The 17,283-nt window shown below is 34.9% G+C and overlaps 1 protein-coding gene across 2 annotated transcripts in view; it reads right to left on the reverse strand.

The window, feature by feature from the left end:
- Nucleotides 1-6,002: 6,002 nt before the first annotated feature.
- Nucleotides 6,003-17,283, reverse strand: part of CENPC (centromere protein C) — a 72,841-nt gene continuing 61,560 nt past the window's right edge. For both annotated transcript variants that reach the window (XM_081141734.1, XM_081141733.1), the window contains 3 exons: nt 16,381-16,535; nt 8,127-8,217; nt 6,003-6,990 (listed from right to left, as the gene is read on the reverse strand). In XM_081141734.1, coding sequence (XP_080997860.1) covers nt 6,920-6,990; nt 8,127-8,217; nt 16,381-16,535 — 317 coding nt within the window. In that variant the 3' untranslated portion in view covers nt 6,003-6,919. The remainder of the gene's footprint in view (nt 6,991-8,126; nt 8,218-16,380; nt 16,536-17,283) is intronic.

Below are 17,283 nucleotides of genomic sequence, written 5' to 3' on the forward strand. Positions count from 1 at the left end.
TATTAAACAAAACCAAGATTTCCCAATCAATTTGTTCTTCATTCAATGAACAAATATCTACTGAGTGACCAAACATAAGCCTAAATTCTAGGGATACAACATTGAGTATAACACAGGCCTACCACAGGAACAAAGACTTAGCGGGAGAGAGAAATATAAAAAAGTCACAACTCAGATGTAATTTTCTTTATTCTTTTATGGATAAACCTAACTTGCTCATAGGCCTCCACTTCTACACAAATCTCCCATGTGGGACTGATAAATGCCCTGAAATAGCCTGTACTCTCCCTATTCAATACCGAGGTCTCAGGATCCCTTTACACTCTTTAAAAAATTGAGGGCTTCAAAAAGCTTTTGTATGGGTAGCATATATTAATGTTTAATGTATTAGATATTATAATGGATAATTTAAAATCATTTATTTCCAAATTATTTTTAAAATAACAATAAACATATTAACATATTTCAGGGGGAAAAATATTACATTTTTTAAAACAAAGAACTTAGTGGAAAAGTAGCACTGTTTTAAATTTTTGCGAATCTGTTTAATATCTGATTATAGACTAGGTGACTTAAAAAAGAGAAATTTATTCCTCAGTCTGGAGGCTGGGAAGTCCAAAATTAAGGCATTGGCTGATTCATTGTCTAGTGACTTAGTCCTGCTTTCCAGGCGGACACTGGCTTGCTCTGTCCTCATGTGGTAGGAAGGGAAAGAGAGAAAAAGGGAGCAAGCTCTCTCCTGTCTTTTCTTGTAAGGGCAGTAATCCCAGCATGGACTCCCAAAGACTCCATCTGCACATACCATCACATTTGGGATTAGGGTTTCAACATACAATTTTGACCACAAAGATAGTCTACAGCAATAGAAGATACCTGCTTCTGTATTCAATGTATTGTAATATGTTGTTTTGGTTGAAATAATATGAAGAAAATCTGATCACATAGATATGTAGTTGGATATCCTTTTAATAGCCTTTTCAAATTATAGGGTATATTCTTTAATACTATGACAAAGCTTGGTAAGTGGTAGTGTCTTGAAGATTAGTTGCAATGTTACATCTGAAAAATCGTATTAGTGAGCCTTTTTAATTCCATTGTTAAAATCCATTGTTCTCTTACACTTTGACTGGATCTTTTACCCATACATGATTTTGTTTCACAAATGGCTCATTTGAAAATACTGGTTCACTGGCGACATTGCAGATCTTTCACTGGTTACCAAAAAAATTGCTTTAACTTTCTTGTCCAATTGCAATTTATTGTTCTGATGCAAAAACACAACTAGAAAAATGAGATACTAATTCACATGTACTTGAATGGCAATAATATAAATAGAGTACAGAAAATAACAAATGTTGGCAAGGATATAAACAAACCGGAACCCCAAGGCACAGCTGGTGGGAATATAAAATAGTGTATCTGCTGTGGAAAACAATCTCAATAAATGTTAAAACATTAAAAGTTGTATGTTTTCTGTCTACATCAAGGGCTGACAAATCACACCCACAAGCTGAATCCAGCTCACTGAATTTTGTATATAAAGTTTTATTGAAACATTACCATACACAGTCACTTGCCTACTGTCTATGACTGCCATGAAGTTTCAACAGCAGAACTGAGTAGTTGCAATAGAAACCATATAGCAGGCAATGGCTAAAACTGCAGAAAAACTTAGCAAATCCCTAACTTAATAATCAATGCACAAAAACAAATTTGAAAAATTCTAAAATATTTGGAATTTATCAGAGACACTTCCAAATAACCCACTGGTCAAAGAGGACATCACAAAAAAATTAGAAAATGTCGAACTAACTAAAATAAAAACAACTTTAAATAAAACTTTAAACATTGCTTGAAATGGTTGAATTAGAGAAGAAAATTCTAAAACAATCTAGCCATTTACCTTAAGCAGCTACAGAATAAAAGAACAAATCAAGTCCAATTTAAGTGGTATGCGGTAAGTTATAAAGATCAACAATCGATGAAAAAGAAACAAGAGAGAAAAATCAATGAAACAAAAGTTAATTATTTTGAAAGAGCAACAAAACTGATAAAAGCTTAGCAAAACTAACCAAGAAAAGAATGAAAATTAACAATTAGATAGCATAATTTGTGCTCGAGATGTACTAAGCACATTTATATCAATTTGAGCATAAGACTATTTAAGTCAAATCTAGAGAAAGCTGTTGAAAGAGAAAAATATTATAAAATATATACAAATCAAGTGGAAAATTTAGGCAGATAAAGGCAAATTCTTCAAAAAACAAATTTACCAAAACTAGAGAGAGAGAAAAATCTGAATATTTTGATACTTATTGAAGAAGTTCGAGTCATAATTTAAAATCTTCCCATAAAGAAAACTCAAGGTGTGGACAGTTTTACTGGTAATTCTTTCTAACATTTGAGAAGAAAATATTACTGATCTTGTGTAAACTCTATACCAGACATTACAAAAAGAAGAAACCATTTCCAGTTCATTTTATAATGCCTGTAACCCTTGATACCAACACTTGACAATGTCATTAAAACCACACCCACACCCACACCCACAACCACACAGATCACTACTCCCTTAAGGACCTACACACATACAAAAAACTGAATATATAAACAAACTAGTACATCATATCCAAGTCGCTGTATCCCAAAATGCAAGATCAAAATTTTTTAAAAAATTAAAAACGTAATTCACCAAGTGGTGTATTACAAATGAGAAAAACATATGATTATTTCAATAGATAGATTCTGAGTTAAAAAAAAAAATCTCAGCAAACTAGAAATGCAAAGAACTTCCTCAATTTAAAAAAATCTGTAAAAAGTTTATACCAACATTATATTTTAAGGTGAAATACTGAATGCTGTTAAGATTGGGCACAAGATGGGATGGCTGTTCTATTTCTAGTCAACACTCTGCTGGAGGTCCTAGCCAGAACAGTAGGTTAAGAAAAAGAAACCTATTCCTAGAAGTGAGATTATGGGGCCAAATAGCAGTTCCATTTTTAATCTTTTGAGGAAACTCCACAGTTTTCCATAGTGGCTGCACCAGTCTGCACTCCCACCAGCAATGTACTAGGGTTCCCCTTTCTCCACACCCTCGCCAGCACTTGTTGATTTATTGATGGCAGCCATTCTGACAGGTGTGAGGTGATATCTCACTGTCATTTAAATTTGCATCTCTCTGATGATTAGTTACATTGAGCATTTTTTCATGTCTCTTGGCCATCTGTATGTCCTCTTTAGAGAAGTGTCTATTCAGGTCCTCTGCCCATTTTTTAATTGGATTGTCTTCCTTTTGCTGAATTGTATTGAGTACTTTATATATTTTGGAAATTAACCCCTTATCAGATGTATAATTGGCAAGTATGTTCTTCCATACAGTGGGTTCCCTTTTCATTTTGATGCTGGTTTTTTTGTTATGCAGAAGCTTTTTAGTTTGAAATATAAGGCACAAAGATTGAAAAGAAAGAAATCCAGAAGTCTTTATCTATAGATGTGACAATATATATAGAATACATTCAGAGAAAATCCTAAGCAATCTTTAAAGAAAAAAAAAGAACTAATGACTGAATTTAGCAAGGTCACAAGAATATAAATCGAGTACACTCATTCACCACTTCATGATGGAGAGAGGCGCCACAGGGTGGTTTCATCATCGTGTGACCATCACAGGGTGCACTCACACAAACCTAGGTGGCACAGCCTACCACACTCCTAGGCTGCATTGCTTCTAGGCCACGCGCCTGTACAGATGCTACTATATAAAGCAACATGAGATCAGATCTAAGCCCAAGCGAAAATAATGCAATCGAGATGTGGTAAACAGGAGATGAAGCTTCTACCTGTGTAACAAGTCATACTGTTTTATAGCAAACTTTTTTACAAGTAGAAAAAGTAAAACATTTAAAAAAAAGTATAGTAAATACGTAAGTAACATGGTCACTTATCATTATCTAGTATTATGTACTGTAGATAATTGCATGTGCTATACTTTTATATGACCAGCAACACAGTAGGTTTACACCAACATCATCACAAACACATGAATAATGTACTTCATTACGTTAAGATTGCTACATCAGCACTAGCTGACGGGAAATTTTCAGTTCCATTACAATCTTATGGGACTACACTGTAGTATATACAGTCCATCATTGACCAAAAACATCATTATGTGGCAGCACATGATAATATATAAAATGCAATTGTACTTCTGTTTGTTAGCAACAAAAACTTGAAAAATGAAATTAGAGAAACAAGAGCATCAAAACATTGCAATGCCTAGCAATAAGCTTTTTTTTAAATTAGCAACATCTCTACTTTGAAGTTATAAAATAACATCAAGAGAAATTAAGATCTAAATAAATGGAGAGATATGTCATTTGTTGAAGAGTATATAATATGGTTCAGATGACAATTCTTACCAAATTGATCTACAGTCAATGCAACCCCAATGCAAGCTTTGTAGTACATATTGAGAAGCTAATTTTAGAATTTATATGCAAATACAAAGGACTACAAGTGCCAAAATGATCTAGAAAACTTACAGAACTTGGAAAACTTTTCTACAAAGACAAATGGATATCCACATAAGAAAAAAAATTGACCTTGACCCCTACCTGACACTACACAAAAGAAATTAATTTGAGTTGGAACACAAAACATAAAACTTAAATATAACATAAAATTTCTATCTTCCTGTCATGGCCAGTGTGGTGCAGTTGATTGGAGCATTGTCCCATGCACTGAAGGGCAGCAGGTTAGATTCCGGTCAGAGCACATACCCAGGTTGCAGGTTCAATTCCCAGTCGGGACATATATGGGAGGCAAGTGATTGAGGTTTCTCTCTCATATAGATGTTTCTCTCTCTCCCCCTTCCTCTTTCTCTAAAATCAATAAAACCATATCCTCAAGTGAGGATTAAAAAAAAATTGTATCTTCCTACTAATGAGATACCATTTCAAACCCACTGGAATGACTAAAATTAAAGACTGATAATACCAAATGCTGCCAAAGATGGGAAGCAACTTCAATTTGCATAATTTGCTGGTGGGAGTGTAAAAATCATACAATCACTTTGGAAGTGTTTGGCAGTTTCTCATAACATTAACCATACACATATACTTTAACCTAGCAATTCCATCATAGATATCAATCCAAGAGAAACGAAAACATATGTCCACTAAATAACTTGACAAAAATATCCATAGCAGCTTTATTCATAATAGTTCAAAACAGGAAACAACCCAAATGTCCATCAAGAGGAAAATAAAGTGGTATATTCATATGGAATTCCACTCAGCAATAAAACATAAATGACTGATACACACATCACAGTGGATGAATCTTAGATATTTACTGATTTAAAGTGTATTTTATGAGTCCATTTATACAAACTTCTAGAACAAGTAAAACCTACCTACAGTGATAAAATAGAATAGTGCTCCAAGAGGTGAAAGTGGGGTTGGCAGGAACTGACTTAGAAGAGGAAGGAACTTACTGGAGTGACAGAAATTTTGTGGGTTACTTAGGTGTAAGATGTGCTCATCAAAAACTCATTAAACTGTAATTAAGATCTACAAATTTGACTTTATGTAAATTATATCATTAAAATAAATGCTTCCCTTATGCCCGGTTGGGCGTGGCTCAGCGGCTGAGCATCGACCTAGGATCCAGGCAATCAGGGTTCGATTCCCAGTCAAGGTACATGCCCGGGTTGCAGGCTCGATCCCCAGTCGGGGGCGTGCAGAAGGCAGCCAATCAATGACTCTCTCATCATTGATGTTTCTCTCTCTCTCTCTCTCTCTTTCCTTTCCTCTCTCTGAAATCAATAAAGATATATTTTTTAAAATAAATAAATAAAATAAAATGAAATAAATGCTTCCCTTAAGAAAAAATAAATCAAGCCATTAGAAGTGACAGACCAAATTTTGGCCAGTCTAGGTAAACATGGAAACACATATAGTCATATAACTCTTGACTTGGGAAAGCAAGTACACCAGTTTCTCTAGTGATAAAAGGTTTATTCACATATCAAACTGAAACTTCTTATAGAGATACTAGGAAATACAATAGTAAAAACATGCTAGCAAGCTTCACATGAAAAGTGATACATCTACACTGATTTTTTTTTAAATAAAAGTTAAAGCACACTGTTGAATTATAATTCTGACAAACAGAACTAAGATTTTAAGATTAGTATGAGAATATTTAAATTCAGGAATAGCTGCTAGCAATTTGTTTCTAACATTTAACCACCACCCCCCGCCCCAATCTCTTCAGAGTTCCACATATCTTTAGTGCATGGTAATATTAAGAAGAAAGCCTGAGTCATTCTGTAAGGATTTTTCATACTGACTCTCCTGTTAATACAAAGACAGTCTAAGCAGAGGCATTATTATGTAACATACAGGTTTCAAGAGAGCATGGTCCTGCCAACATAGATTTCAAACTTCTAGCCTCCTAGACTGTGAGACAATAATATTTTGTTTTAGGCCACCCAGTTTGTACTATTTTGTTATGAAAGCCCTAGGAAAATAATACAGATGTACCATTTACCACAGTTCTCTATTATTATATTATTTTCATTAGTGACTTAAGACTAATAATTGGAAAAGATTTTTAAATGAATGGACACATTAATCAGATCTCTTCTGACAAATGTCCTATATTTCATTGTGGGAAGTGTGATTATGTTATTAAAATACTAAGAATATAGGCATCCCTACAGGCTTTGTGTATATTTGTGGAGAAATTAGAAGATACATACAGGAGTTTGAAAACTAAATAAAATTTTTATTTTAAAACATCACAAATAATTACAAGTTAAATGTCCCAACTACACAAACTATTACATATGTATATACATGTATGCATATATATATATATGTGTATATATATATACACACAAACATATTTAAACTCATCTTTTTATCTGAGTAAAAAGAAGAACACTTTCTTCATTCAGGAGATTTTTGATGTTGTAATAATTACCTAGAAGTAAGTGACAAGAAAATAAAATTAAAAATTATTTCCATAAGATCATTTCCTTTTAATTAAATGTTTAGCCATCACTAAGGCAGTTAAAGTATATAGTACCAAAATTCAATTTATCTAACTCAAAGAACCTCTTATTTAACTCCATTAATTAAAAAAACCCAACAGTGATTCACATAAGGCTTGAAAGAATGTAAGTTCCACATCATTTTGAAACTGAACACAAAGATAAATTAGACAAGGGTTCAAGAAAAGAAAATCTCTCTGAACCCAGTGGTTATTAGGGTCTTTGGAACAACTGTGGATTCCCCTAAAACAGACATATGTATACATAGGTAAGTATAAAATGTAAAATATTAAGTAAAATAAAATCTCAAAGTTAAAAAAAAGGCAAATGTAACTCTTAAAATAAATTAGATAACAGCAAAAGTGAAATACAAATTAACAAACAGCACACAAATGCAGATTTATAGCACTCAGTACAATACTGCGACTTTCTATATATTAGAAATTGATACATATTAAGATTAACTGAGTTAATAAATGTAAAATGTTCATAATAGTTCTTACACACACAAAAGACTATACAAATATAGCTACTATTATTGTCTCCTTTCATTAGAATGTAAGGTCGATGAGGGCAGGGATTTTTGCCTGTTTTGTTATATATCCACATTCTTAGAGCAATGCTTGATAGACTCTCAGTCACACTTGTTGAATAAGTGAATGAACAAATAAATTAAAATTCCTATTCCCAAAGACTTGTGTTCTTCAATAACCGACGAAGCATACTATTCCATATGTTTAAAATAACCTACTAAAAATTGTTAGACTACATAATGTCTTAGAAATAACACAAGGAAAATAATTTTCCCTCTACCCTGGATGCAACGTATTTTCTAACTAGATATTTTTATATTCAGCAATAAACTAAACAACTCTTGCTCAATTTTCATGTATCAAAACACTAATACACTTACCTAATGATAAAATTAAAGGAAAATATGTACCAACCTCTTTAGCATCAGTCACATCAGCTTCATTTTGACACTGTAGCTTCCATTTTTACTGTACTCATGAGCAACTATATAAATATTTAACCACGTGAAAAAAAAGTCTTTAATTATTCTTACCTGAAGGAACATAGAATGAATCTCCAGTTGTTATTACATAAGGTGTTTCATGTAAGGTACATAAAAGGTCACCAAAATTAACATAAAAAACCTGTAAAATTAAAAATTAAAATCTCATTTCAGTTTGAACCATATCACAACTGTACTCCAAAGAAACTTACAAGAAAAGTGGTAAGCAGAGTAACTGCCTTCGAAAGATGTCCATATGCTAATCTCTGTAATTTGTTATAGTATATAGCAAAAAGGAGCATGAGGTGGGGAGATTACCCTGAATTATCTAGATGGGCCCAATCTAATAACATAAGCCCTTAAAAATGGAAAATTTCTCCTGCTGGAAGCAGAAGAGAGATGAAAGCAGAGGAGAAGTCAAAGAAATGTGAAGCATGAGAAGGCTCTGTGGTGTTGCCAGAACTGAAGATAAGAGGACCATGAGCCAAGGAATGTAGGCTACTTCTAAAAACAGAATGATATTCTGGCCAGCCAGTGAGGAAAAGGGAACCACAGTCCTACAACCACATGGAACTGAATTCTGCCAATAACCTGAGTGAACTTGAAAGCAGATTCATCCTAAGAGCCTCTGGAGAGAAATACAGATGCCCCAACATCTTGATTCCAGCCTTGTAATACACTACAGAGTACTCAGCCAAGCCCACCAGACTTCTCACCTACATTTTAAGTCACTAAATTTGTGGTAATTTGTTAAAGCCGCAAAAGAAAACACAGTAAAAATTTTGTTCTTCCTTATTATTTGTTAGCTTATGGAAGTTTAGAACTACTATAAAGAATACCACTTACCTATACTAGAAAAATAGCTAGGTATTATGTAACTTCTTTAAAAGTTATACGCTTGAGACATGAAGCTAAATCTAATGAATCAAAGGAAGAACAAAAAGCAAAAAAATAAAAATAAAAATAAATAAAATCATACATTTAGATAAGCATCAAGATTAAGAAAGTAAAAAAGGAAAAATCTAACTTTTGGTCATCAGGCTTCCATATTCAAACAGCAAATTTTATATTTCATACACAGAAAGCATTTGGTAATGATGTTTTGGGGGGCAAATAAAAAACCTAAGGCCTTCAAACACTGAGGTTCAAATTTTGACACTTAGCCATCAAGAATTTTTCCACAGAAAATTATTCCTCCTCCTTTTCCTTCTATTTTTTTTCTTACCATTTTGTAAAATGAGCCTAAAATACCAGAAAAATAGCAGCTAGTAGCTAGCACCTATACAGCACTTACTCCACACCAGCCACTGCTCTGAGCATTTTACTTTTATTCATTTAATGTGAGACCAGTACTATTTTATAGCTTTTCAAAGAAAAAAATGAGGCTCAGAGGGGTTAACTTTCCAAGGTCACAATGTAAACGGTAGAGCTGGAATTTGAACTCAGGCACTTTCCTAAATTTATGTTCTTAACCACTATATATACTAATTCCCTAAGTAGGAAAAGAGCTCTTGTAGTGGTTCTAAAGGTATTTTAAAATTTAATAAAGCAAATATATTTTTTTATCTAAAAATATTTTGCCTCAATTTAAAAGACAAAATGTAGTAACACTACCCAGAAAGTCAAGCACATACAGGGTGTCCCAAAAAAATGTATACACACTTTAACAGCTGAAAGCTCAATTTTGAAAATGAAATGTATTTTAAAAATCACTTCCTTTATAATTATTCAGTGTGTGTATACATTTTTGGGGGACACCCTATATTTCTAGGTGGTTTTGTTTTGAAATATATCTTTATTGATTCAGAGAGAGGAAGGGGAGGGAGAGTTGAAACATCAATGATGAGAGTCGTGATTGATAGGCTGCCTCATACATGCCCCCCATTGGGGATCAAGCCCACAACCTGGACATGACTGGGAATCGAACCGTGATCTCATGGATCCTAGGTCGATGCTCAACCACTGAGCCACACCCAGCCAGGCTAGGTGTTTTTATTTTATTTATTCAGTTTGGCTCTCAAAGCACACCACATTTTTGCAATCAGTTTACTAAGAAGGCTTTTGAAATACCTAATGGAATGATAACTCCCATGAATATCTAACACTAACAACCAGCCATATTCAGAGTCTCTTTACTTCCCCCATTCCACATTACTTTGAAGTGCCCATCAACATAAATCATCTGTAAATATCCCAGTGTATAGTGAAAGATCAGGTGCTCTTATAAAATATGACCACAACACTGCCATCACACCTAAAAATAAATATTTAATATCAAATACCCAGTCACTATTCAAATTTCTAATTATCTCTTAAATGTCACATTTTTAAGGGTTTGCTTAAATTGGGATCCAATTTAAAAAATAAAGATATTTCTTAGAGATTTTTAGAGAAGGGGGAAGGAGAGGGAAAGAGAGAAACATTGATGTGAGAGTAAAACATCAATCGGCTTCCTCCATCAATCGGCACACACTATACTGGGGATCGAGCCAGGAATCCGGGCATGTGCCTTTCGGTGCACAGGATGGTGCCCAACCAACTGAGCCAAACTGGCCTGGGCTATTTCCCTTTACGTACCATACTTGTCAAAAGGAGTTGGATTCCTAGATTTCTCCAACAGTGAAATAAAGAAACTTCACTTTTCACCTCTACCTATTCGATTCTAGTAGTATTCCTCTAGTTTTTCTTTTTGTAGTAGTCTTACAAATTCATGGATTTGGATAATTGATGTGTATCAATCCATTGAAGTTGTTTTTTAAAAATTTAAATCATTTTTAAGTTTTCAATTACATATAATATCATGCTAGTTTCAGGGGTACACCCCAGTGGTTATAGAACTAAGTTATTCTTACTGAAATTCAAGTTTTTGAAAATCATTTTTATTTTTCAATTACAGTTGACATGCATTATTAGTTTCGGGTGTACACTGCAGCTATTAGACATTACATAACTAAGTGAGCATCCCGATAAATCCTGCACCCATCTGACATATAGACAGTTATTAAAATATTGACTATATTCCCTATGCTTTACTTTACATCCCCATGACTATGTCTATAACTACCAATTTGTACTTCTTAATCCCTTTACCTTTTTCACCCATCCCCCCAACCCCCTCCCACCTGGCTACTGTCAAAATGTTCTCTGTATCTATGAATCTGTTTCTATTCTGCTTGTTCATTTGTTTTTTTAGATTCAAATGTTGATAGAGATGCATTTATTGTTCATATTTTTACATATATATTTTTTCCTCCCCCTCCTCCTCCTTCTTCAAGAGGACCCTTTAACATTTATGTAATACTGGTTTGGTGGTGATGAACTCCTTTAGCCTTTTCTTGACTGGGAAGTTCTGTATCTGTTCTTTGACTCTAAAAGGCAGCTTTGCTGATTACATTAATCCTGGTTGTAGGTCCTTCTTTTTCATCACACTAAATATTTCCTGCAAATCCATTCTGGCCTATAAAGTCTCTGTTGAGAAATCAGCTTGCAGTCCATGGGAGCTCCCTTGTAAGTAAATAACTGCTTTTCTCTTGCTGCTTTTAATATTGTTTTTAAACTTTTGCATTTTAATTATGATGTGTCTTGGCCTCTTTTGGTTCATCTTGTTTTCGACTCTCTGCACTTCCCAGACTTGTATGTCTATTTCCTTCACTAGGTTAGGGAAGTTTTGTGTCATTATTTTTTCAAATAGGTTTTCAATTTCTTGCTCTCTCTTGTCTGCTTCCGGCACCCCCATGATGCAAATGTTGGTACCCTTAAGTTGTCCCAGAGGCTCATTACACTATCCTAATTTTTTTTCCTGTTCTGATAGGGTATTTTTGCTTCCTAATATTCCAAATTGCTGATATGATTCTTGGCACCATCTACTGTAAAGTTGATTCTCTGTGATGTATTCTTTATTTCAGTTACTGTATTCTTCTTTTCAAACTGGTCCTTTTTATGCTGCTGAAGCTCTGAGTTCACTGAGCACCCTCATAACCAGTGTTTTGAACTGTGCATCTAGTAGGTTGCTTGTCTCCATCTTGCTCAGTTCTTTTCTGGAGTTTTGTTCTGTTCTTTCATTTGGGACATGTTTCACTCCTCATTTTTGTCTATTTGTTTCCATGTACTAGGTAGAGCTGCTACCTCTCCCAGGCTTGGAAGAGTGGCCTGATGTAGTCCAGTGGCACGGCCTTACCCATCACCCAAGCTGGGCACTCAAGGTGCACCCCCATGGGCTATAGTTGTGCCTTGATTGCTGTGGGTACATCAGTGGAATGGATTTACTGCCATACTGATCAGCTGTAAAGACTGGCTGTGACCTCTGACCACCATGGATCAGCTGTGTAGGGGAAACCACACAGAGCAGGACTTACTTCAGTGGGCTGTGGTGCCCGCTGAGTCCACCCCCTTGAGTGTGTTGCTTATGGAGGTGGTTGGGTGGCGATGCTTCAACATGGTCTGACATTGTCCACTGGGCCATAGTCTGAAGCTCTAGGGCTTCCCAGGAGGTGCAAGCCAAGGTCAGCCACCGCCTGTGTCTGCCTGGGGCCACCTGGCATGGCTACTACTTGTGCTGGACTTGGAGGTACCAGGCCAGGCCAAGCTGTGAACCAAGACCAGCTGCTGTTAGTGCTGGGCCTGAAGCCACTTAGCAAGAGGTATAGATACTCCAGTCAAAATGTCAAAATTACAACTAAACTACCATCATTCAAAACTGCCTGAGATTTGGCTGAATGGAAGTCCTACAACGAGAGAATTAAGGAAGCCACATCAAGACTGGTAGGAAGTACAGGGATGCACAACAGGCTATTCCCAAATCCATGTGTGGCTGATAAAACTCAGGAGGAATATCTCAGTTGCAGAGTCCTACCTGAGGAGTGAAGGGTCCCAACCCCACACCAGGAACCCCAGCCAAGGATTACAGTTTCAGGAAGAGAAGTCCCCATAACTTCTGGCTGTAAAAACAAGTGGGGATTGAGGCTGAGGGACATGGAGGGCTGCTGAAGTCCCAGGCAGTTCCTCTTAAAGGGCCCAAACAGGGACTTACTTTGACTCACTCCCTCTGAGCTCCAGAGCTGGAGCAGCAACTTGAAAAGCACCAGAGACCTATGGGGTGGAACTGAAGTATCCTGCATTAGGGCAAGCAGCATTCTCCCAGGCAGAAGTGCTGGCAGAGACCATTGTTCCTTTGATGAGCCCTCCTGCCAAAGAGCTGACAGGTGGGTACCGTATCTGATACTCCACCCACCTGGTTCACACTGGTGAGTCCATGATGCCTTGCTCCACCCAACATACAGGCAACCCAAACTGCTTCCAGTAGCTTTTCCATCGAATGGCTTGTCTCAGCTCATGCTTCAGATTTTCCTAAAATCTCTCAAACAAGTAGCATCTGGCCTTAGCATGCCCAGTACTTCCCAATTTTTATCCACCATATATGGGTGTGGGACCAGCAGTTCACTGTCTCCATTCAGTCAGATTTCAGGCGGTTCTGAATGATGGTTGTTCTGTAGTTATTTGTAATTGTGATGGGGTGAATATTCAAGTTTTCATATCTTTGTCCAGTGAGAACATCAAGTTGGATCCTGAGTCCTTATGACCCAATCATAAAGGTCTTTGATAGTTTTCTACCAGGTAGAATAAAAATATTCCAAGCTCAGTTGAAGGCCTGGAATCAGATATTTCTTTAAGAAATTCTGGTTCTGTCCGGCTGGCGTGGCTCAGCGGTTGAGAATCAACCTATGATCCAGAGGATCGCGGATCGATTCACGCGGATCGAGTCAGGGCACATGGGTTTCGGGCTCAATCCCCAGCACGGGGCGTACAGGAGGCAGCGGATCAATGATGATTCTCACATCATTGATGTTTCAACTCTCCCTCCCTCTCCCTTCCCCTCTCTCTGAGATCAATAAAAATAGTTTTTTAAAAAGCTTGGAAACTTAAAGAAAAAAATCTGGTTCTTCTAAGCGAGTTGCTGTCATTTTTTTGGTTTTGTTTTTTAGTTCTGTGAACATTTATTGTCGTTTTCAAATATTTCTATGCTTTGCTCATTTGTGTTTTTCCCCCTCTTCTCCTGCTTTTTTTCTGTTCTTCACACATCACTTAACTTTTATATTTTACTACTTCTTAATCTCTTCTTGTCTTCTGGGAAATCTCCCATAGTTAATTTGTTAGTTCTTGTGTGAATTTTGCTAATCTACTACTGCTTCCCTCTCTCTTTCTCTCTCTACCATACAGATTCTCTAGCACTAAGTTTGAAGGGATATTTAATGACCTATGCTAGTTCTCCATCTTATCCCTTTTTAATTTGTTCCTCCAAAACCTATATTTAGGCACTGGCTGGGTGGCTCAGGTGGTTGGGGTATTATTCTGTACACCAAAAGGTTGCAGATTTGATTCCCAGTCAGGGCATGTGAGGGAGCCAACCAATAATGTTTCTCTTTCACATCAATGTCTCTATCTCTCTCTCCCTCTCTCCCCCCCCGCCTTCCTCTCTTTCTAAAATTCAATTAATATATCCTCAGGTGACGATAAAAAAAACAAAAACAAAAACAAAAAAAACCCCTATATTTAAAAGTGTGCTTCATATTTAAGAAATGTAAAATTACTCCCCTTATTATTAAAAAAGACTTCAACTAATAAAAAGTTAAAGCAATATTTAGAAGAAATAAAAATCAATGATAATCACAGTAACACATTATTTTGCTATAGTTCCTTCAAGTTTCTGTCATTCCATTTTTAAATTGTAGTCAGAAAAAAATAGAATATTTTACTTTGCACAGTTTACTTAAATGTCATTCTCAAGGTCTTCTTATATGGCTATTCTTCAAAATAATATATACTTAAACTCATATAAAAATGCTTCGTACAGTACCTGGAACATGTAAGTGCTAAATAACTGCTTATTATCATATAATGGTTTAATTAATTACTAAGTCAAATGTAAATATAACCGTTTTCTTCCTGTAGCACACAACAGTTTCTAAGTATTACAATTGCTGTCAATGTTAGAATGAATGCCTACATAGGCTCAGCTTCCCTAACTTTTCCTTTATTTTCCTAGGAACTATTTCTGAGCTGAGATTTAGGTCAATGGGTACAAATATGTTTCCAATAATTTCCACTAATTCAGTAATTACAAAGTATCCTGTGTTTTTAATATGGATTCCTTTGAATATTAGCCATACACTTTCAAAGTACTTTCAAAGCACTTACAATTCAAATTTCCTTTTGTATAATAAAGGCATTAAAGTTTAATAAGTTACTGCTATTAGCTCAATGATGACATTTCATAATGCTTTATCTTCATTAATTGTTCCTTAATGATTACACAGGAATCATTTATTACTTGAGTTAAATGTGTTATTTTTACTTTTAATTAAAACACTTGGAGAACTATAACATCTTAAGATTGGATTAAAGAGTGTTTTAAAATATTTTAAATCTAGATTCTAGTTATACTGATGTAGTAATGTTACTCTTTGACTCTCATGTGCACCTTTTCCTTTCCTTGCCTTCCTTCACCGTTAAACTCAAGAGTCTTTCTTTTTCTCCTTTTTCAACTTGCTTTAATTTTTTCAGTAAAAAGAACTGTTTTGAATGTGATACCCCAGTAACCCATGATTTCAAAGGTTCCTAAAATGTTACTTACTGAAAAATATGCCTTAGATGTAATATTTTTTAAATGCTGGCATAATATTAAACATTTTAAAAATTTGGTGATTTTCAAATTCTATAATTTTCAAATTCAAAATGCAGAAATATCATATATATATCAGACCAATATTGCAGGTGTATGTATCTCCAATGAGAGACACAGAGAGACAGAGACTCACTCACCTTGAATCTCATTACATCTTCAGCCAGTAATACTACTATATACAGTAATATAATATTTAATACTTATTGAAGCAACTAGCTCCCAATTCTCAGTCTACTGCTAACTACTTACATGATTTGGAAGAAGTCTTTTAACCTCTTTATTGCTAAACTGCATGATCGAAGAAGTGAGATTTAGACCAAATCTAATAAGCCCCTCCAGCTCTAAAATTCTAATGACTTCTGTGCAAACCAATATTCTAAGATCCTTTTAAGTCAAGACCGTTCCTTAAACTTCTGAATCTCAAGGTTACAGTGCTATACACTGAAAAGGAACTATTAAATAACTATTGGTTGACTAACTCTAAACAGATATAACAAAAAAATTACCTGTGCACTATAAGATGATATCATTTCTAAGGAAATAGCATTTTTAATGCCTCATCATGTCCAATAAAATAGAAATGTACCAATAGCAAAACAGAAATATATGGAGAAATATACTCACCAAGGTATCTAGTCCAACATGCTGTTTTCCCTTTTCTTGATGTGGCCCTAATACCAATTTTCCAGTAGAAAAAAGGGGTGTATCCAATGTTTTATATACTTTCAACTCATCATGCTCAACTGAAAATGTATATGTATCTCGTGGCTTTAAAAGCTCTAAGGAAAAAATATTAATATAAATATAAAGCAATACAATGAAATTGCTAAATAATATAACATATACACACATAATTAAAATAGTCATTTTGAGATATAAACCTGCCTTAGACAAAAGTGATTAAGATCACTGACTCTGGAGCTAGAATGCCAGATGTCAAATTCTGTCTGTCTTACAAGCTGTGTAACCTTAGCCAAGTTGCTCACCCTCTCTCTATGCCTACATTTCCTTTTCTATAAAACAATAGTTCATCTATGTTAGAGTTATAAGTATCAAATGAATTAATTTGTGTAAAGTATTTAAAGCACTGGCACAAAGTAAATATTAAAATCTTAGCTATTAATAATAATAATAATAATGGCACTATTATTGTTATTTTCATTATAGCACAAATGAAAAACAAAAGTAGCTAAAAAACAAAAAAGACACATATATTTAAAAAGTTTAACATAACCCATAATACAAATATATCATCATCATGCCAATAGAGTCCTTTGCATTTGCTTCACTGATTATTAAATAACAAAATTTTTATTTATCGGGTAAAGACTCTAAGTAACCAGAGTTCTAACTGTTGCCCACAAATTACTATCTTCCTTTTGAGTTTTTTTACTTATAAAACTTTCCAGTTATGATTAATACAATCTTCTATCGTCTTCCAACTATTTCCTTGGATATTTGGGAATGTTAGTAATCCCTCATTATAGGATACAGGAAATACATGGACTCAACAACCAGACAAAAGTG

The sequence above is a fragment of the Miniopterus schreibersii genome (genome assembly GCF_964146895.1).
Source record: "Miniopterus schreibersii genome assembly, chromosome: 1".
Lineage (NCBI taxonomy): Eukaryota > Metazoa > Chordata > Mammalia > Chiroptera > Miniopteridae > Miniopterus > Miniopterus schreibersii.